The sequence below is a fragment of the Fringilla coelebs genome (assembly GCF_963513975.1).
Source record: "Fringilla coelebs genome assembly, chromosome: 8".
NCBI lineage: Eukaryota > Metazoa > Chordata > Aves > Passeriformes > Fringillidae > Fringilla > Fringilla coelebs.
Genome location: NC_140066.1, coordinates 14,073,891 through 14,097,351, shown reverse-complemented (window position 1 = coordinate 14,097,351; position 23,461 = coordinate 14,073,891). Strand labels below are relative to the sequence as shown.

The following is a 23,461-nucleotide window of genomic DNA, read 5'->3' as shown; positions in this document are numbered from 1 at the left end:
GATATTGTTGGGTTTACTTAAGCCTAAAGAATATTTTCAGGCCATTCCTTGTGCCCATTCAGGATTCTACTTTCCCTTTCCGAGGCTAGAGCATTCTCCAGCCTTCCACACAATTTCTGCACCCCTCCATTTTGTGGGATGTGGGATAGGCACATCTTTTTGCCTGTGTGACTTCCATAAGCTGATGCTGAAGTGCAACCCCTGGATCTCAGTGTTTTGCAGGCAGGTGTTTGTCACACAACACACATATTCAGAAGAGCACACAAGAGTAAAGAAGAAAATGATCTCCTTGAGTAACACCGACAAAGGAGGCCTTCACTGAAGGAGAAAAGGCAGAGTTTATGGGGCACAAAGAGAATGAGGAATACATGTGGGTGGAGAAGTGAAAAATGTTTGCTAGGCTCTTATGTGGTCTGACATTTTTTCATCCTTGAGTCCCCAAAACTCAACTTTCCAACGAAATGCAGAATTTGCTTATTTTCTAGGTTCATTCACAGCTCTCAGTAATTACACGTGTGCCTTTACGCTTGAGGTTATTTTAAATTCTGAGCTTCTTGCCAGAAATTTCACTGTGGGTAAACACCTTTAAGTACCTAAAGCCAAATTTGTGTTAAGTATAATATTTCTTGTTCCTTTTTCTTTCCTGGAGTGCTTCCATGTGCTCATACACAACTGCTATGCTCCACTTAACTGATGACTGATGTTCTTCACATCCATACACATTTTTTTTGGAGATGTACTGTGCCCAGCTCTAACTTCCTATTACTATGTAACATACCAAAATTTTAGCAACTGCTGTTGCATTACATGTGGCTGGTTTAGATCTATATTTTACAGTGATCACAGAACAACTAATTAAACAGATACTGTTTGACATTTCTTAGCAAGAACTCTCTAAAACTTAAAAAAAAAAAAAAAAGATTCTTTAAAGGAAAATATACAAACCTAGGAAATTATCAGAGCCCAATATACAATTTTTACAAAATATAATCATATAAGCATCATGTAATCTTCCATTACCCCCCAGGATCTGTATGTGGATAAAAACAAAATAGTATTCCTGGTACAGGAGAATAACAGCCCTGTAAGGCATAAAAGTACTTTTGGCTGTGAATTGTTTGGGGGTTGGTTTTTTTCCTTCATTAATTCTTAATCTCTATGGAAAACTTCTGTTAGTCCAAGATTTTCCTTAAAATGAAGAGAAAATTTCATCTCTGGAAGAAGTCTACTCAGGGGATCACAAACCCCTGGCAATCTTAGGTTTTTAAACTCATTAACCTCCCTAGACTGCTGTCAAGAGGCTTTCAGTCCTTGCAGACCTAAGAGCAGACACTGAAATGCTGGGATGTCACCGATGACAATGAACGGCTCGGACCTGGAGTGCTGGAAAGAGACCAGCTCTGGCCAAGCATTTGCTACGTTTACGTTGAATTCTTGGACTGGATTCTAACTTCAGGCTTTGGCACTGGCCCATCTGTATCCCTAGCAGTAATAAATTATGCAGTTAAGAATTTCATACTGTTTTAAGAACCTCAGCTGACAGTGCCTTCAGTACGAACCGAGAGTTCTCAGAACATCATGGAACAAGTGCTTCAGCCCTGATCAGATAAAATTACTTAAGTACAAGCTCAGATTTGATATGACTGAGAATACTTGCTAGATGCATTTAAAAAAAATAATGTGAGAACCCTTGTAAATCTACATAATGGTATTTCTTTTCAGGAATGAGAAAACACGTGTCTTGGACTCCTTCACTTCCAATTCCCAGGAAAGACCTACAGCTGGTGGGCCCAATATCAAGAGCCTCCACAGGACTCATCTAGAAAAACCTACACAGAGCTGAAGTTCTGCTTGGGGGCTGTGGGGGAAATTTTTGTAATATTGAGACTTAAAATAAGTCTGCATTATAATAAAACTTCATACCAAAGTGTCAGGAAGGTTCCCTACTGAGTTATAATTAAAGGAATAAAAAAAAAAAAGAAGCCCTACAATCCCTCAGACAAAGTAATGCACAGGCTGCCAAGGAAGATGCACCCAAGACTAGATGGATATCCACAGCCACCACCCTACAGTCCTGCTAGCACACCTCACTTTTTTCCATATGATGCATACATTACCTGGAATTTATCATTTACCCCCAGCGTCCATGCACCATTAGAACACCAGAGGGATCTGTGCACAAACACTAAGTTGCATATCATAATGAATTACTGAAGAATGCACCAGCCCTGCATGACATGAATCCAAAAATTACAGAGACAATACACTAAAAGAAGGTATTTATACAAAGTCGTGGAATGGCTGCTCTTTGCCCTGGGTGAAGAGAGGAAAAATTTGGGTAAACAAACTGATATTCAGCTGCACAAAAATAAGCATTTTAAGTCTATGATGATAAAAGTATTTCATTAGAGAATTATTCCTGGAAGCATTTAGCCACTAAGACAGAAAAAATAAAACTGCTGTGAAGTCCTGAACAAAAGCAATACAGCAAAGCTTTTTATATGGTACCTCTTAATGCAATGTATCACAGTACTGTATATTAGATTAAGAATAAAAAAAATTTAAAAGAAATACTAAATTTGAGCTAAATAAAGTCATCTGAATGGTTTTGGCTGTACAATTGTATAAATGCCACACACAAAGATCTCAGCTATGAGAATGCCAGGATTTGTGGATTAATACCTAAAAAATTTTTGAAAAATAAAAGCCACTCCAGGTATTCCTACCAGAAGTCTTTAAGTAGCACTGCCTAAAGGAATTTGCTTTACCTTGATTTCTTACTAGGAAAATATAAAGTAGAAAACTTCTGGTTTAGACATTATCCCATCAGTGAGCTGTATTGTAAGTACATACACCATGAATGTTTACTATTGGAGTTCTGCAGTAAAAAAGCTTCTTCCAAACAGTTAAAAGAGCTAGATTGTTACAGAACCCAGGTAATTAGAAAGTCATCTGGATGAATTAAGCAACAGTTACGGTGTAATTTCTCGCCAAAGAAATTGGTGAGAAGTTACACACTGCACAGTGGCAGCTCCAGCTGAAGCCACACTTCAGCCAGCTCACCACTCATCGAAGCCCAGGACTTCAGAGCTCCTCTAAGCCACAGGTTATTTCTGCTACACTGATCTGCCAGTTCCCACCTAGAAACCTCCTTCCTGGACTAAGTCTAATCCTGGTCTCATTCAGACTTAGCTGTGGAAGTACTCATTGTAAGGAGGACAGTACAGGAAGAAAGTGAAATACCTAATCCTCTTGTGGAGAAAAAAACCCAGAGTCTTCAAAATAAGACTGCTGATTTATATTGTGATTTAATGTTTTACAACTCTACTGGCCAACACTGTAGAGGGGCAGTAACATCAAACATCAGCCTGCTCTATTGCAAATAACAATTTCAGACTCTGTCTGCAAAGCAGAATAGCCTGAGATATCGCCAAAGTATTTCTCACGTAAACATACAGAATCTGTATCAGACCTTCTCTGCCTTCTGCTAATCAGTTTTGCCAAAATTTTGCCACTAACCAGGAACTATGAATTAACTAAGTCAATATAGCAACAGGCCTCCAAATGATAATGTTCACTTCAGAAAAAGAAAAACATTCAAACATGTGACTTATGGCCATGTACACCCCAGTCTGTATTGAGAGGACAGATTGCAGATGAGATAAAAGAAAACAGCATTAAAATGCTAAGTCCAAAACCCCTGCACTGAAGAGTTAAGGGAACTCCACAACACAACAGGATAAAAAAACCAGTGTAGCAATGGCCTAGAAAGGCATGAATGCACCAGGCACTTAAAAAAAATTACATAATATTCAACATTTTCTTTTCACTGTCTTCTTACAGACCAGTTGTGATCTGTATTGCTCTCAGCTTGCCACTTCTTTCTTTCATTCCAATGCTCAAAAGCTGTGCTAAATTTCCCAAGGGCTCATCACTCAGTAAGCAAGCCTGTTTCAATGTGCTCGTGTGTCTGCTGAAATAGCTACCTCCACAAATAAACCGCACTAAATTCCTAACAAATCTACCATTACATGAAAACACAAGAATTATTAAAACCAATGAAACATATTAAATAGCTGACCACAGTTTCTACAGTACTCTAGCAGCTACATCACTTGTCATGCAATCAACTGATTTACGGGGTTTGCAGAATTAATATATTTCTACAAATGAGAAACACATTTAATCTCCTGTTCTTGTATGCTTTCCACATATATTACAGAGATTAAAATGAACATAATACGCTCTAATAGAAGAGCACATTGTAAAAAGAGCTAAACTTTGGTGTAATTTTTCATAACAGAATTGGTGATATTTATATATATATAAATGTATATTTTACATGAATATTTATATAGCCATACCCTAGAAATGGAAATGTTCAGACACTACAGCTCAGCAGAGAGTAGAACTGATGTACACAGAATTTCAAGATCAACAAATTAACTTCTAATATGGAAACAACTCCTGAAAACTATAAACACTTGTCAAAATAAGATTCCTGACAAAGCAGCATGAATCAAGCTATTAATTGCCCTTGGTTTTTGCATTACATGACAAAATAAAATATAAGACTAAAAGCTAAAATATTTGTTAATCTCACAAACCACCTAAAATCTTCCACTTCAGAAATGCAAATTCAAGTGAGACAAACAAGAATACTCCTTCCACCTGCATGTGAAATGTTCTCAGAGAGGTTTGCTGGGATTTTTAAAGTATGAAAAAAAAAGGGAAGCTTAAGCAGCATGAAATAAAAGAACAGAGGATGCTAAGAGAAATTATCGACAAGGATGGAATTTGACTTAAAGGTACATAATGAGATGGATTTTTTTTTAAGCTGGATAAAGATCTAGCTACTAAGCTCCTAAGTTCCCAAAAAGCTCTATGGCCTACTTTCTCCACTTGTTTCAAAGTCACGCCAAAAGGGCCAGGCACCTGCCCTGATGAAACAGATTTCCCCAGAGACTGCACATCAGCAGCCTTCTCTCAGACACACGCCCCACAGCACAACACAGAAATCATGTCAAAGTGGTGCCATAATAAAATGGGAATGTGTGCTGAGGAGCCCTGCCAAACTAAAACCCCGCGCTGCCAGCAGACACCGTCCCTTAATCTCCTCACTGCCATTTCTCTTCTAAGCTAATTCACTTCTTCCCAGCATTTACACTACTTACCTTTTCATGCCTCCCAAAACAGGCAATACAATTCAATTTTTACAGTCATTTTTACATTCCTATTCCCAGTGATGCAATCACTACCTTGAAAATATTGCTGAGAATTTAAACAAGGTAATTTTGGTAACCAAAAAGGCTGCATAGAGATTTTGTATTCTTCTTATACAAATTTGGGGGCAAAACTGAGTTGGCACCATACCTTCCAGGATTTTTGTTTTGCCTAACAGCTTTCTAAATTTAAAAGATAAATGATTTTTCCGAAACTGACTTCATTTCATTTTTGTTTCAAACGCTGTAAACCCATTTATTTTCAAACAAACCCATAAGGGGAATGGTGTGTTTCTCACATGTTGGACTACATACATTTGCCTTTTATTATTAATGAATTAAAAAAAAATTTTTAGCAATGGAACAGAAAGAAACATTTCAAACTACCCCCTTGACCCTCTGATTTAAAACCAATACTGAACAAAAAGCCAAACACCAAGATTAGCCTTCTGATAGCAATATGCCCCAAAGAAGCTGACATGTTATATAATGCACTATATGTTTTCTTTGGCTCAGATTCTTTCACCTGTTCTCCCTTGGCATTGCTAGCACTACCAGATGGATCCATTTTAGATTTAATTAATTTACCCTGTCTCCTAGGATTTCCAAGAAGTAAAGCACGGACAAGAACCCTGGTCCTTTCCTTTCTTGGATACAGAAAAAGAATCTAGACAGAGAGAGATTTTCCTTTTAAGAACAGAATACAACATTCACAAATAAATATCTCAGGAGAACACGTGCTCCTCAAAGAAGCTAAAAATAGTAAAACCAACAAGCATATGTTTAACTGGGAACCTTCCTAGAGCCTAAAAGTAACATTATTCTTTAAATCCAACGTGGGTATGGGAACTCAAAAATTGTGTTTGATTTTTTTTTTTAATGGCAATGAAGCAAGCATATTCCAAGTGTCTGCATATAAAGTGAATACCATGCACTGCTTGTTGAACTAGACAGAATCCCTCCTTCTTGTCATCAGCACTAATTCCCTCCACCACATTATTTTCCTCTTAAAAATTCCTCAATATACTACAGGTAAAATTTCATTCCATTCAAATTAAAGCTTTTTTTTTTTTTTAATTCATTGTATTCTCTGCTCATGTAAAAAATAAATCTACACAGGAACTTGGATCAGCAGGGCAACTTATAAACTACCTGTAGCTCTTTAAAATAATAACTACCCTAAAGGACTCATAAACTACATTCCCTTCATAAATTTAACAAAAGGGGTGAGTGGATGCATGTTAATTATATCATCTGCTTATCTTAATCACTAGGTTGCTTTACATGGGCTGGGGCAAATCAGTTCTTTGACAGTCCTCCTCCTCTGCTGGCTTTCTCCTTATTATCTGCTTTTACACCATATGATGCATGGGGCAGAGCATTGCCCCTTGCTCAAAGCTGGTAAGAGGATCTGGCACGACTAAGCCAGCAAAACCAGCTGGCCTCAGCATACTACAGCAGAAAAATGGCTCAGATCTTCTGAATCACTAAGGCAAACTTTGAAGGCACAATGCTCCTTACGTAGGGTGGAATGTTTCACAACTATATCCTAGAGCTCCAGTCATGAATTTTGCCACTTGCATAAAATGCTACAAAAAACTTAAGTTTTTTAGCCCTCTAAGCGGAGGTTAAATGATACAGAAGCGCTGACACGGCACAAGAATTAGGTTTACTTAAAATGTATCAATACAAAACACAAACCAGCTTGCATCACTTGTTAAGTGATGCCAATTCTCCAAGGTCTGTCTCCATACACGGCATCTCTGATATTAAAGCATTTGCACAAAGTTTTAGTTCCAAATGTCACACAACTAAACAAGAATCTTGGGTTTTCACCTTCAGAAGTCTGGTGAGATGCAGAGCATTAACTCAACTATATAATCTAATCAAATGCCTGAAGCCAGAGGACAAACAGAAACAATCTAAAATTAAATTCTGCAGACTATAATGATTATTTTTTAAAATATCCTCTACAAATGTAGCATTTGCTATAAGATATACATTGAATTAAACTTTTTTTTTTTTAAATTTAAAATAATTGATTTGTAAGGGTTAGGGCTTGTTTAAAAAAAAAAAAAGAAAAACAGATGTTCTGAGTTGGGAGGGACCCACACGGATCATCAAGTCCAACTCTTCAGTGAATGGCCCATACAGGGACTGAACCAACAGCCTTGGTGTTAACTCTGTACTCTGACCAACTGAGCCAATCTCAGTGGCTTTAATCATCTAATACTTTAACTTGATGGTCCTACAAATGAGTAGCAAGCAGCCCAATTAACCCAGATAAACTGACAATGTAAAACCAGGCACCCAGCATCCAACATCAATATAATTAAAGGGGTGAAGAACCTAGAAATGCACTTCAGCATTTATACCCTCCAGACTAATTCAACCCAACTGCAGGGACTTCAGGCCCATGAACAGGCAGAGCAGATCAGGTCTGCTGATGGATGGAGCTCATCTTCCTACACAGCCTCACCTGAAGGGATTTCACCTAAACACAGTGGGAAAGCTGGCACCTACTTTCAAAAGTTGTCTACCTACATGCTCCAGTCAACAAAACCCTATCCTGCAAGGACACCATGAAATCAATATTTAGCATGGCAATAATGGAACAACCTCTCTTTTAAAACCTTTCAGCATTCAATTTTTACCTATTAAACCATTTCTACTCAGTGAAAAGGCCTTAAAGCACATAGAAAGGTTTAGGATGTGGAGCTACCACTACCTACCAATCAACACAGCTCAGGCACCTTGCAGCAGGTCTCACAGCATTAAAGTCTGCACCTCAAGATAGTAAGCCCAGTATTAGAAGATTAAATAAAAAAATTCTGCTGTGACAAAACACTTCACTTGCTCTGGGAGATTAAATTTGTGTTTAAAAAAAGTTGTAAGTGATGTAACTTAACTTCAACAGGCACTAGATCAAATGAGGTATGGTTTACATCACCTTCATACCAAATCATAAAACAGACGCAAACACCACAAAATGCAGCCTGGACACCTTCACAGAAATAATCATGCAATCAGCTATGCTCTAACCCAAACTGGTGTGCCTCTACTTTTCAGAGCGCTCAGGAGCAGCCCAGATAAATGCTGGATGACAGTCTGGAGCTCAATCAATTACGCAGTCACCTCCACCACACCCACCCACACTCCTTAAATCAACTCACTTTGCACTGTGACCCTCCTCTCAACGAGACTCAGCAACACCCTGGACGATCCTTAATGAAGGATTTTAACAATTAGTAACTCAGCAGGTTTACTTTCTTGCTGCACCTGATGCAAGTCTGGAGTCCCTTCTGCAGTACCTTTCACCTGCTGCAGGCAGAAATTTTCAAAACTGATGATTCTATTTCTTTGTGTATAAAAAGCAAACAGACAAGCCTATGACAATCTGAGTCTGCCTTTTTGTTTAAAAAAGTAAAAAGAAAAGTTTAAAGAACACAAAACCCAAAGACAAAGAATCACATGGACAGTCAATAAAGACAAAAGTTTGTAGAGAGTTTTATTAAAGCACCTATAGCCACAGAAATGATAACATTTTTTAAATGAGAGCATGAAAAATTATTTTTAACTTAATTTTTATTATAGTTATTTCCAAGAGAAATCAGCTCAAAATATATATTTCTTTTTATTACTGGGTATGTATCAACCTCTTAGCTAAAAGAAAATTAAAATTAAGACTATTAGATGTTAATGCAAGAGACAGTATTGCTTTATGGAGCTTTAAAACAGTGCATAACTTTACAAACACTTGATTACCTTCCCCTATATATGCACAGAGAAGCCAGGGGATTAAGTAAACCCAACTCAAATCCAGAATATGATGCGTAAAGTCAACATTAAATTTAAAAAAATGTTAATGAACAAACATCTATAGAGAGTAAAACTTTTCAAGAACAATACCTCTTTCTGAAATGAAACTGACTGAAATCAATTCGGATTTAGACACTATTAAGATCTTAAATAGAAATTTTGATGTCCAAACAGCTATTTTGTGCAAGTGATGCAAGTTCCATATATTAACCTAAATAACTGCTGTGTAAGTTCTCTTTAAAAATTATGCGTAACTTAATGCCATATACCACTTAAAACATAATACCCCAAATTGGAAATAAGAAAAAGCAAACACTTCTTTTTATCATTCCCAGAATCACTCAGCTGGCAACAGAAAGACACCGTAGTTTTCCTATCAGCTATATCATTTTTTCATCCAGGTCAACATTAAAACTTGATCACTTACATCATAAAGGCAGAGCTAAAGCTCCACATGTTGGACAGCATTTTCCACTTTTATAAATAAAATTTTATCATATCCTAGGGACCCATTCCAGCAAAGCAACCAAACTTATTGTTGCAAATATCAAAACCGTGAAATTTTTTTGTGTTGTTTTCTTTCAAGAACAAGAGGTCTGTAAGACAAATTCAGCTCTTCTAACAAAAAGACACTGGAAGTTACACATCTAAGGCAGTGTCAAAGGAGGAAAAGCAGCATTTAGCCACCTAAATATTTGAATTGCTTTAAACCAGAAGCCAGACCCATAAAGGGTGAAAGAAAAGAAGGAGGCTTATAGCTGAGAGTCTTGAGTAATATGAAAATAATGCAAACATAAAGCCAATAGTCCCCTGTTTCTGATCCTGAAGGAATCAGAAGCCTTTAGCTGTAAGTGTATTGTATATATATAGTATAAGAAAACTAACACCAAATGCTGGAAAAATTTCCCATATAACAAAACCAATCTATCCAAAGTGCATAATCAAAGCATTGAAAAAAAATCCCTCATGGGGAACAAGGTTCTCACTGCATACAGACAGACTCTGCCATATTTTCTCCTACCTAAGCTGTTCCTGTGATTAAAAGGAATAAAGAGATTTTTGTTCTTCAGTCTTCAAAACCCAAGTGGAGTTTGTCAGCTTCTTTATGAAACAATACTTTCAGTATGATAACCTAGAAAATGTAAGAACATAAAAACCTTCTGCCTGTTGATCTGCAAACTCACTTTCAAAAAAAAGTGATGTCAAATCACTTCCAGCCAAAGGATTCACCTCATCTGAAGCACCTCAAGTGCCCTACGCCAAGCAGGACCACTACAGGTCACAGAGTACCCCAGTGCCCCATTCCAATTTCTCTCCTGGAGAATATCTCTGCTAAAATGAAGAATCATTCATTTCTCTTTATTTTTGCAATATTAACATCACCATTTTCAAACAGGTTTTTTTTTAAACATATCTGTATCAATGTTTTCCCTGTACTTAAAATAGAAAATTAATCCAACACCAGTAATGCTAAAGTTAATCTCACTACTACTAATAATAATAGTAATAGCAATAGCATATTAAAAGTGAGTCACCTTTCTAGCTAAAAAAAAAGATGAGCTAAGCATTAGATAAAAATGTAAAAGATACCATGAAAAATGAATGAAATATATCCAAGTATGCCAAAATATTTAGTCATGATTTTCTTGGACAAAGGGGAAGCAAAACTGTAGTATAAATTTATTATAAAAAGAGCAAAAAAAAAAACCCAACATGGTAGACCTGTATTTAACAATTACAGTGACAAGCTGTTCAGTTGTGTGATGCTGCAATTGCTGACGAGGTTACAGTACTGCTCCCCATTTCTGTGTCCTAGTGATGATGAGTTTAGGGTACTTTCTCCACTCTATGTTACCAGTTCTGATACTTAACTTAGGTAGTGAAGCTCAGGACATGCCAAAAGCTTCCCAGGACTCAGGGCTGCAGCTGCACGTGCGTCTGTTCTGCAGGTGATCCATGGGGCAAGGGACCCCTGCCAGCTCCACTAAATGTGCACTTACTGCAGTTCTAAAAAAAGAGCCAATATTTACCATTGCACACATCAGCTTGCAGGAGAGATGCCCTTACAGGATATTATCAGCCATTCAAGCACTCAACTTTTGATTCCCCAGGGGAGCCTGGCAGAAGGTATAATTCTTGACTGGAATGGAAACATACCATGTGTGACTTTTAAATATTATGTTTCTAATGTTGAAATCTCAGACATAATGGCCACAAACCAAGTAAATACAACTTGCTACAATAAAAGAAAGAAGCTTTTAAAAGCTTAAAATGTTAACATTAGAATATTTTTTTTTTTTAAATCTGATTCATCTAGGACACTGAACATCTAGGCCTGAGTCCAAAGCTATTGAAGTTATTGGGACTGCTTCCCTCTGTTTCAACAGACCTTGGATAACTCATTTCTGTACCTCTCAAACAGACAAATACATGCAATATATCATCTGAAAGCAAAGGAACTCAACACATTTCAGTGGCAGCACATTCATTTAAACAGAACCATGGATACTATATATGGAAATGAAGTGTTCCTCTCAAAGATGCAAACCCGCTGTATTCTCAGGCTATAAATACCATCAGGATTCAAAATGGGCCCTTCCTGACCAGTATGTCTCTGGAAGATAGGTATCATTCCTTCTCATTTACTCAGACCCTGCTGCTTTTCCACCCTCCACTGTCACCCAAGGTGACCTGTGTGTCCCAGACAAAGCGCCCACACTGACAAACCAGGAGGTCTAATTTGGAACTGGTGTATTTAGCCCTGTGTAATTTTGCAGAAATGCCAGTGTAGTCTTGTGATCTAACAGAGTTTTGCACTCACTTCCCAGTCAGGCATTGTATTCCTGCAAGGAGCAGGGAGCTGGACTCAGCCATCCTTGTGGCTCCCTCCCAACTCAAGCTATTCTATGATTCTAAACCTTCAGCCACGTAGCAGCATACAAACCCATTACAGAAACACAGCTTTTTAAAGTGCAGCTCCTTTCCTTTTGCCACTAAAATCGTATATGCGGCAGAAAAATATTTTTTAACCATTAACACCCACACATAATGTTTCAGCTATCTTTCCCTTAGAAAACCTCCACAAGCTGCATTCACTGTGCCCTCCTCAGACTTCTGATAATTCACTAATTCTTATACATGTAAAATACACAGTTTTATGCAATGTGACAAGGTATGTTTAGTAAATACCCTGTCCCCCAATTTCATCTAGTGTTATTTTCATGTTTATACCTCCCCAGCGACTGCTGCCCTACCAACTTCACACTACAGGATGCCTTGCTGCTGCTGAACTACAGCCTGATCCTGCTGAGGAATTATCACCATCCAGCCCTGAAATTCATATAAACTTTTGTCATTCTGAGCTGGATTCCACAGAAGAGGCAATCTCAGAAGGAACGCTTGACTGCTGCTCTGTGCTGCACCTGACTAGAGATTACAGCTTCTTTGTAGGATTTGTCCCAGGAAGGACATTCAATGACTAAGATTCACAATCTACTTTCTTTCAATAATACAGGACATACAAGTACCATCCTTGCTGGTTTTAATTATAGTCATTAGATCCTGTCCCTGCAGAGATTATTCTTAGGGCTAGTGCTCTCTAAATGTTCAGTGTTTCTGTCTCTGGGGCTGTAAACTGCTCTCATTCCGCATTCAGAAATCCCAATGCATCAAAACTGAGTACACGGATCAGTGTTACTTAAAAGCTTTTTGTTTGCTATTACAGGCATTTCTTCTATTGAGCTAAACTGGGGAAAAAAAGTGAAATCTAATGGTTTTCAACCAGCACTTACGGATTTGCAAACGTGAGATTTTCAAGCTCTTTTTGCATGCAGATGTTCTCCTTAAATGTATGTGTTGCAAAGCCTTGAAAATAAGCATGATACTGTACCAAAACAACATTTTGGTAGAGAATGTTTGGTTTACGGGTTAAATCCTTGTCTATGCATTCTCTTTTCTGCACACAGAAACCTATTTAAGCGTGAGTTTATAAAATATGAAATCCCTTCTAAGCTGCAGAGAACCAGAAGTATCTTCCCTTCCAGAGCATGGAAAGCAGCAGCATACAGCCCTCCACACCAGCGCCCTTCTCTGCTTGTAGAAACGCCCCTGCGAAGGGCTGCGAGTACCTTTTCTCTCAGACCTTGACCTCTCCACCATGGCCATCTCTCAACTGGCAACCTGTCTGGGGAGGCTCTCAGGGAGGAATTGCACGCAGACCACCTGACAGCCATGGGACAGGAAGGACTGAGCCAGGCTGTGCATGTGACGAGCAGCAAAATGCATTACAGCTCCCGCTAATCCCTTGAGCCTCCCAGTTGTTCATCGTACGCTGCTGCCCAGCTCATCCTCAAGGGAGTCAAGGTGACGATTCCAGGCACGGATTTAAACGAAGGGCTCTCCTGCACCGTGTGTCCACGCGTGTCTTCCAATGCACACTCCACCTTTTCTCAACAGATCGCGCCTCAAATCTTTTTCTTTGTTTGGAGAGGACGTTCATGCAGGTACTGCTCAGAAACCAGCAAGCCTCGCCCACACTAGAGCCAGCTTGGAATGAATGCTGCTTGTTTTACGGACAACTTAAATTTTTCCACTGGCAAGTTTTCTCAGGCTTTAGAATTGTGGGTTGAAATTCTTAACTTTTCAAAGACAACTTCTGCAAATATTCTATTTCCAGCAAAACCAGGTTTCTTTCTGTTCAAAACAAATGGGAACGTTGCTTGGTTTCTACTGACTAAAAAGCACTTTGTAACTTAGTACATTTCAAAAATATGTAGACCAAGGTCAAAGAAGACTACTGGGGCTTGTGAGTTCAGGCTAACAACTGCTACCTACAATCATAATTTCATTTGATTTGTGTACAAGTCCTGGGCTGTGGGGAGGAAAAGCTCTTCCAAAACACTGAAAGCATAAGGATGTATTCTACCTGCCACAGCCCGATGACATAAGGTCTGTAAGAGGTACCCTTCACTGGGGAACCAAGGAGCAGCAATAAAGGGTCTGGTATCATATTCTTCAAAAGGAAATAAATTCCATTTGATTCTGCACTGACCAGCTCTGGGAGCTGACTGTGCCCCAAACCTGTGCTCTCTCATTCCACTGCTCTTTCTTCATGGTTTTAGAGTTTGTCCAAAGCCATAGCAGATAATGTCAGCAGAAAATGCCCTCCAGGAGCATAGAAAATGTAGAGGCAGATCCATATAATCAAAAGAACTACAGATTGTATAATATGCATTTAGCCCCTATGTGTACATTACCATGCATGCTTATTTTATTTTTCTGCTGTTATGACAAACAAGAAAAACTAATGTCAGAGTCCAACCCAATGAAATTTAATCTCACTTTTCATACTTTTCATACACAAACAGAAATTAGTTGGTAAAGGGGCAAAAAACAAGCAATGACCAGACAAGTTCATTAGCAGTATCTAAGCACTACTAAAAATGTAGATGCAAACACTGAGAAGAAAAACAGCATTTTTCAAGGCTGGTTGCAAATAGACTGCAGCTAATTTTGAAAAATTGCATCTAAAATTATATACCATATTAAATAAAGAAATGCAAGGGCTCTGATAGTAATGACTGTCACACTACATTAAACACTCACAACAAAGGTAAAGATTTACATTTTTTGGGTAGTTTTTTTTTTCTTTTTTAATGCCGATTCACAAAGCAAGTATGGAGCATGAAAATCCTAAAACTTCAACGATCACTTTTAGTACACCATTAAGAGTCATGTTCTACTCATATATACAGTTACATAAATTAGAGACGGAATTTTAAGGGACAATGGACAATGTTGATGATTCTGTTAGCTGTTTTCATATTCTTGACTTACAGGATCTTGACTTTCTTATCTCCAAGGGAAAAAAAATTAATGAAATTTCATACCACAAAGTAATAAACTGTTTATATTATAGTTTTAAATTCAAGCTTTAAATTAAATTAGTTGAAGAGAGGGATACTCCAAACGAACCACATTCTAAATCTTTCTGTGTAGTCATTAAAAAGTTTTACATCCCAAACAAGCATCAACAAATTCATGGAATACAATGTCATGCTTAGAATATAGCAGGGAGAAAAAAAATGAAACTTTTTTGCAGTTCTTTGCAATAACAGATGCAGACATGAATGTCAGCACACTAACTCTGAATTATTCACATATATATGTGAATTATTCAGTAAGAGGCCACAGAAAGTAGACATAAGGAAGATTTCTTTTAGCTCTCTCACTGGGACTGCTCTTTATGTAGTGAGATGATGCTGGACAGCCCAACTCCCCTGCAACCTGTGGAGCAGCAGAAGAGGCAGCAGAGGAAAGGAAAGCTCCTAACACGCAGAAAACTTCTTCAATCCTGCAGTAGGAGGAGCTACTTCTTCTAAAACTGCTTTTATATCAGGCCAAATAGAGTCAACACAGCACATAAATGCATTCACAGTTCTGTCCAGCAGCCTCAGCAGCTTTTCCCAACTCACCAAGAAACAAAGTATGTGCTGGATAACAGCAAAGTTTCAGATCATTCCAGTTGTTACTTCAATTACCCTTTATACCCTAAATGCTAGAAAAGTGTTTTGCAGTAACTAGTTATAACTAACATCCTTGCATACACAGAATTCCCTCCAATTCCCCATTTTATTGTATAAAGAATGCAGGATCAGCCCTTGAAAGTTCTTCTTTGCCAGAGTCTTGAAAATCCTTATTAGTGGAACAAATAGGATCTAAAAGGAGACATATATCTCCCCCTACCTGCAGAGCCCTTTATCCTCCTGCCCCAGGGAATGACATTCATGGAATTACTTTAGTCTCAAAGATGACATAAACTGAAATCTTACAACCTGCCTTAGCCATAGTACATCAAACTGTTGGGACTGGAAGTGTTTGAACCCCTCAACAAAGCCTGTTACTAAACTGCCACATTTAGCCCAAGAGGTTCAAAAAACAATTTGCACATATCTTTCTATACTGGTTAAGAAATGACTGGTCTGCTTTAACTGACTGTGTCCCAATGATGGACTACCTGACCAACAGCACCCATCGAGAAACCATGCACAGGAAATCTGCATACAAGCCTCTAACTTTGTACTCTCTCAAGGGAAGAAGCATGAGGTAGTAACACGCAGATTCTTCTTTTTTGTCAAGATCCTCAAGAGCCTTTGTAGATTCGTCTCATTCTGTGGAGGCAGATATGCTAAATACACAACAAAACCAAAGCCTAAGACTTCACGACTCACCCTTCCTTGAAAATTGCCTTTCACTGCTGTAGGAAATAGTATCTTATTATCACAAATTCATTAGAGCTGTGTCATCATAGCTGGCTAGCACCTCTCTAAGAAAGTTCAGGTTTGGTTTTGAATGGAAAAAAAAAGCCTATAGAAAAGTAGTGCTGCCGGATAGGATTCCTGATGCTTAAGGCTGACTTAAATGCTTTTATTCCTTAACTTTAGCAATCGCTCCTTCCACAGACAGGCCAAGCTCACTGTAAGAGTTTAACTCCCAACTGGAATGTGGAGGTTCATTTAGGCAACCCAAACTACACAACAAACATTAACTTCTCGAGCTCTAACTTTGTTCCTGGTTTCCCCTAAATGCCGGGCCCTCCACAGAGGTGGTGTATGTGCTGTGTGTCAGGGGGGAGGGAACAGGAGAAAGGGGAAGACAGCTCACTGCACGTCAAAGCAAACCAGCAACCTAGCAACCATATATTAAAAGGTGTGTGTGTTTTTGTGGGTGTCTGTGTGCCAGGAATAACTGAAGCAGATATTATTCCATTTGTAATTCAAAAAATGTGAAAAGGGAAGGGGAGAAACTCCAGTTGCTGGTCTATTTTGGGGTCTGTCAAAATCCACTTTCACAATACAGAGTGGTAACACTTTCGATCTCATTTTTCGTAATCAAAAATGAAAGTCTGGACTTGAGCAAGTTCTTAGCTTTGGTTTGAAAACAGACCCTTCAAAGCAGAAGCTGAACTTATTTCACATACTACGCTTTCTTCCAGCTGGAAATATGCAAAAAAATCAAAGGGGCAGAAAGGCTGCCTCAAAGACTTCACACTTAGGTTAAGAGAATGCTTACAAACGTACAGAATACTTCTAGATAGATACACTTAACAAACAGAAATGTCAAACATTCTCAGGGAATGGAACTAGCTTTATAAAGATTCACTTGAGTGAGAAATTTACCCTTTCAATTTCGCCAAAGTTTCTCATTCCACAAGGCAACCGAGAGTTTAGATCAGGATACGCAAGCTCCCACCCCATCATATGCGGCCCCAAGGCTGCACATAAACTTCTGATCTGCCCCGTCCCACGACACCAGCCTGCGCCTCTCGGGCAGGGCGAGCGCCGCACAGCAGGTGTAACTTCCACGCCGCCAGACCAACACCGATGCGCGGCGTGAGCGGAGAAGGGGGAACGGGGAGGCGCCTCGGCACTGCGCCCACCACCTCGCCCTCCAGCTACACTGCCCACGCTGCAGCTCCCAGCTCCGGGGCAGCCCTAAGCCCAGAGCAGCCGGCACAGTGCCATCAGCAGCCCGCCGCCACCTCGCCCAGGTGTGCTGGTCTACGAGGCTGGGCTCCTGCTCCTCACCACCACCACCACCACCACCGCACCAAACCATCACCGGCAGCAGGAGGGGAAGGGAAGGGAAGGGGGAGTTACCTTGTTTTTGACCCCGCAGTGGCAGCAGACAGTCCACAGGTACTTGAGGGTCCTCCACAGCAGGATGATAAACAGTCCCCCAAAGAAAGTAACCATGGATGAGGCGAGGAAAGCCCACCACATGCGCTGTCCGCGGCTATCGCAGGGCACCTCCATGGTCACCGGGATGATGAGCGCATCCATCTTGGGCACATTGACGGGGGAGGAGGACGAGTCTGTGTTGAGATTGTTGGCGTTGATATTGTTACTCATTCTAATGCCGCTGCCGCTGCCGCCCGGGTAGGAGCCGCCGCCGCTGCCATTTGCCATAGCTAACAGCGAGCCGGGCGCGCAGGGGCTTCCGAGAGCTCCTCCCGCCGCCAGCGCCCCCCAAAAAGCCCATCACCAGCCATATTGCTGCTGCTGCCGCCGCTGCTCAGCGGGGAACGATAAGGAGAGTAATAAAAATAAAAAGCCCCCAGTCAAAACAAACAGAAAACCAAACCAACCAACGAAACAAACCAAAAAAAAAAAAAAAAAGGCAGGTGAAGAAAAGCGACCGCACAATTCCCGGGTCCCTCTCGGGAGCCGACAGGCCGGTGAATTCCGAGCGTCCTCTTTGTACGGAGAAAATATTATTTAAAAAAATTAAAAATAATAATAAAAATATAGTCTCCTCCTCAGATTCCCACCCCTTCCTTCTCCCGCATATACAGCCCCTACCCCGCCCACCCCCAAAAAAAATCATCCACCACCACCACAAACTGATGCCTCTGAGCGTCTCTCCGAGATACCCAGCGCTGCGACCCCGCTGGCCCCAGCGGGGATCCCTCACTCAGCCTCCGCCGCGGATCCTCCCGGAGGTGGTCTGTTATTATTGTTATTAGTCTTTAACTTGTTATCAGCGATACTCAGTCACCCCCCCCCCCCACCCCCCACCGCGCACCCTCCTCCTCCTCCTCCTCCTCTTTCAAGTCCAGCCCCTTCCTCTCTTCTTCCCCCCTCGGTGCCAGCAGCAGCCTCCTGTGGCTCCTAATTCATCCTCCGCTGGCCCATCTGTGCGTGCGCTGCCGCTGCCGCCGCCTCCTCGCCCATCCTTCGGGAGCTCCCTCCAGGGCCCGGCTGTCGCTCAGGCTGTTGCTCCCACACGCGCAGCGGCGCCGCCGGCTCCCGCCCCTCCCTCTGTGCCGCCGGGGGACGCGACGGCCCCGCGCCCGCAGCCGCGGCCGCTCCGGGGGCGCATCAAAGGCCCCGCGGGCCGGGGGTGCCGCGCTGCCGCTGCCGCCGGGGGTGGGGGCGCCGGCTCAGGCGGGCTCCCGGCGCCCCATGGGCAGCGCTCCCCGCTCCGCGCCCGCTCGGTCCAGCTCGCGGCGCCGCCGAAGCGCCGAGCGCCCGCTCCGGAGGACGGCGAGGCGGGAGCCGGGGCCGTGTGCCGAGGCGGGCGCTTCACAGGTGGCGGCGAGGCGGTGCCCGGCCGCGCCGGGGAGCTGCCGGTCCAACAAGTCCCGCCGGCCCTGGCGCGTCCATCGCCGCCGCGCCGCGCTCTCCGCAGCCGCGGTGGGGCGGGGGCAGGCGGCAGCGGCCCCCCCGCGCCGGCCGTGCGCGGGGCCGGTTCGGAGGATGTCATGACGCAGCGGCCAACGCACGGCGCAGTCACGGCCCCGGCCCCCGCAGCCCCGCCGGGCCCCCGCGCCCATCGCCCGCATCCTCGCCCGCCGCGCAGAGCGGCACCGCGGCGAGCGCGACCCCTCCGCGGCGCGGCCGCAAGGCGCCCTCGGGGGCGGCGGGCCCGGGGCTGCAGCCGGGGGGCAGCGGGGGAGGGAGGGAGCGGGGCGCGCTCGGGGCTCGCAGGAGGCGGTTGAGCTGCAGCAGCAGGTGCCCGGGGATGCGCACGGCGCGGGAGGGGGGAGCTGGCATGGAAACGCGCTAAGAGAGCGTGAAATAAACATCGGGGACCGCGGCGTGGGTTTTTCCGCTGAAGGCATTCGTGGCTCGTCTTTAATTGACACGGGCAAGTACTGTACGCTCCGCAGGCACTCCGTAAATTGCCGCACATCCCAAGAACGTTCCTGAATTTAACCCTCAGGAATGAAAATAACAATTTTAAATGACACCTTTGGGGAGGATGGGGGTGAAAGGGGAAGCCAGCGAGAAAATCCGGATAGCCGTCTCCTACTTTTTTTTCGGATTCACATTGAAAAGCAGAGAAATTTCTATGTCTATATGCGTATTCATTTATACATAAATCAAAATCTCCGTTTGGCACATGGTCTGCTCACTGGGTTGTCTGCACAAAGTATTATGCAGATCCTCTTGACATCTTTCCAAGGGTAAAATACAGCAGGCTTTGTGTGCGTGACATTCCCCCATCTTATCTAGTTGCTATACCAGCAGAGAACCACCATTATGAAATAGTAATCTCTTAACCTTTAGTAGTAGTAGTTTCTGCATCTGCCAGGGGCTTGTTTGTTTCTGTTTTCTACTTACGTGAAGGTAATGAGATTTTATGAGTTCCCAAAGCTTTTACAGGGCTCTCTAACCATCTCACCCCCACTTTTTTCATGCAATAACACCACTCACTGTTTGTCTGACTCTGAGTTTATCATGATGTCTCTTTCCAGTCCGCCCCTCCAGTCTGTTCCTTCAAGAGAAGGCTTCCTTTTTCCAGAAGGGTTTAATAGGGGCTTCTGAATAGAGAAGGCATTAGATAATGATATGGATGTGTATACAGGTAGGAAAAATGCTACATTACTTTTTCCCAGAGAAAATCAGTTACATAGCAGACCTGAAGCAGGTCATTCCCAGGAAGCTCTTGTAATGGAATTTGGTTGAGGATTTCTAGATGCAGAAAACTAGTCAGATTGAAAAGAAACTGCCTGTCACAGCTGCCACATGCAAACCTAGACTGCACTGCCACAGCTGCTGCCCTCTCCCATCTCTTTTCTTCACCAACCCTCCCCACAGTTAGAGAGCCACCTGGACTGGAAAGTGTTGCCATGACAGGATCACACAGCCTTGGGTCCTGGGCTCAGAACCTGGTCCTCATGGTCATTTGCTCAGCATTCCTGTGAGGAACACCCTTTTCACAGCTGCACACACACCTAGGGATCCTTTTATCCATCAGCAAACACCAGAAGTGGAACAAGGGCAGGAGCATGGTAACACAGGCACTTGATGTCTGATCTTCAGAAGTGCTGGGTACTTACAGGCACTCTTACAGCTAATAGAAACTCCAACCCTGGGCACCTTGAAAGATGAGGACAATGAAGAGCAGCTGCGCAGCATATCCAAGGAAGGCTTTTGCATGGTGGAATTTCTTTCATACTCTGGTCTAGCAGATAACAAGAACTAAGTCTCTGAAGCTATGGCTGTGGCATATGTCCTGTCTTGCTGTTGTTTGAGAGGGCCCAGATTTAGCAGAGAGGCTGCAGTCTAAAAACCCATTTTCTTGCTTTATACATTTGGAAGGTATGAGTTTAAAAGTATTTCTTGGACTCAATGCTGCTGCAGCTGAGCAGTGCAGACACTGTTCTCACGAGCACTCCAGATGCAAAGAGGATCATTAGGCACCTCTAAAATATCATCCCCATAATGCTGTACCCACACATACCAAAGATGGTCCTAAAGAAAAACTCTGACTAAAGCAAATCAAGTGCACCACAAAATGTAGTCTGTATGTTCAAATAATTTGATTCAAACATGTTCACATGTAGATTTGGACAAGGATAGTAGATTTATTGTGATCACTTGTTAAAGACTGCTTTTAAGTTCTGGTGCTAAAAAATTGTTTATAAACCAACCAACACATACAGTAGGAGTCCTAGTATATAAATTTCACACTATATATCCAGGGGAAAACCTTTTGTTTTATGCGTATAAACAAAACTTTTATTTACATAAATATGGCTCAGTTCTACAAATATTTACCATGAAACTCACAGTGAAAAGTAAATATTGATATCAATCGGTGAGACTTACCTTACCAGTTGAAAGTTTCCTTACTAGGAAATATCTACAAAAGACAAAGCAAAGTAGGTAACCTTGTATTTTTTTCACCTATTCATAGACAGAGGTAAAAATGATCCTTAAATGAATATCTCTTCCATTAAGTCCCATTTGAGCTTACTGCTTTATGAATAAAGAAAGGCCAGCTTTCCAGTGCAGGCTCTATAAAGCAGAGTTTGAGAAAGCCCCCTGGGGCTGTATGCTTCATTTACTGAGGCAATAACTCCATTTTATGTTGCCTTCAGATTAAACAAGATTTTCAAGCTCTGCATCCTGGAGAGATGCAGAGTCTGTTCCAAACAAACAGAAAACTTCAATGGATTTGTTTCCAGATTAGTTGTCTATTTAATATTTCAACACAAGAGCTCAAAATTTACTTTGTTAACAGTACTATTTACAGAACACAACAAACGCTGTGCTGACCTGGGTTTTTCCTGTTCTTACCACGTAGCCTAGTCCAGGACACAATCATGCCTACTCAATGTAATTCTGGAGGATTTGGTTCCAGAAAGCAGTGTTTTAGCAGCAAGGGAATGGCTCCTCTTTATGTAAAACAGTTCCCTCTTGTGGATATTCTGTGTAGAGTATCACAGAAGTATTTAAAATATTCATCAATCCTGGATCTTTGCAATTAAAACCCTCGACTCTATTCATCGGTTCTCCAAACCCCTTGGCATTCTTAGTTTTAGCAATTAAATATGTGAGGAAGAACAAGCTATTGCATTTAATCATAATACAACTTGCCTAATTCCACATTATCAATAACAAATTATTTAATAAAGTGCAATAAACACAACAAGCTAAATTAAGTTGCATAACTGTACCTATATGAGTCAAGTGCAAATCCCAGTGGGGCTTTTTATTTTGCTTATATGAGAAAACTTTCCACACATTCCATTAAGAGAAACCATGATTAAAAAACAAGAAAAAGATACACTGTATAAAGAAAAGAGACAGTAATGGCAAAGCAGTCAGGATTTCCAAGGATCCATGTACTAAGTACAGAAGACAAAGAAACTCTGGAATGATGAATCTTTCAATTAAAACCAGAGTCCAGGCAAGTGGCGCAGCTTCACTGGTGACACAATATTGCACCAGGGATTAATTTGACATGGCAGCTAGGAAAAAAAACAACAAAAAAAACCCACATGAATGGAGTAACAGTGTGAAGATTTATGTGTTCTTTAAATGATGACTACATTATACAAAGAATAATTTTTTTTCTTAAAAAGAGTAATGTGAGAGAATAAATGTGTACTCTCCAGTTTTTCCTAAAGGCATATATGATCTAACTGAATCCAGGGAAATGATAGAAAACATTTGCATGTTATTATCTTGAGGGAAATTATATTAAAAAAGGCTAAAATCCTTTATGTATACCCTAAACTTGTTTAGCACAATGTGTTTATTTAATGGTTATATATAAAACCTTCCTAAACTTTGATTAAAGATGCAGGGTAAATATTAAAGAAGCAGCTTAAGAGTCAGTAAAGGTGGATACTTTCCAAGGTTAAAAAAAAAACCCAGGGTTCCAATGGTTTTTGTCCAACAGCCTCCTTCACATTTTTGCTCTCCCTGTAGAATACGCCACTGGTTTTATGTAACATCTGTAGCTGTGGCAGGACAAGCGCTTACGCACAAAAATAGCATAAAATAATAATAAAAAGTACTTCTAGTCGAGAGGCTAGGTTTGTGTTTCTGAGGTCAGTGGGGCACTTGGTCTTGACTTCAAATGCTGGAGACCCAGTATCAACCAGACTTCAGATATAAGCAGATATA

General features: G+C 41.4%; 1 protein-coding gene across 8 annotated transcripts in view; it reads right to left on the bottom strand.

Annotated features, from left to right (window-relative positions):
- Nucleotides 1-18,407, bottom strand: part of KCNMA1 (potassium calcium-activated channel subfamily M alpha 1) — a gene marked incomplete at its 3' end in the record, with an annotated part of 410,494 nt that extends 392,087 nt beyond the window's left edge. For all 8 annotated transcript variants that reach the window (XM_084210399.1, XM_084210401.1, XM_084210403.1 and 5 more), the window contains exon 1: nt 17,699-18,407. In XM_084210399.1, the coding sequence (XP_084066525.1) occupies nt 17,699-18,007 (309 nt within the window). In that variant the 5' untranslated portion in view covers nt 18,008-18,407. The remainder of the gene's footprint in view (nt 1-17,698) is intronic.
- Nucleotides 18,408-23,461: the final 5,054 nt, after the last annotated feature.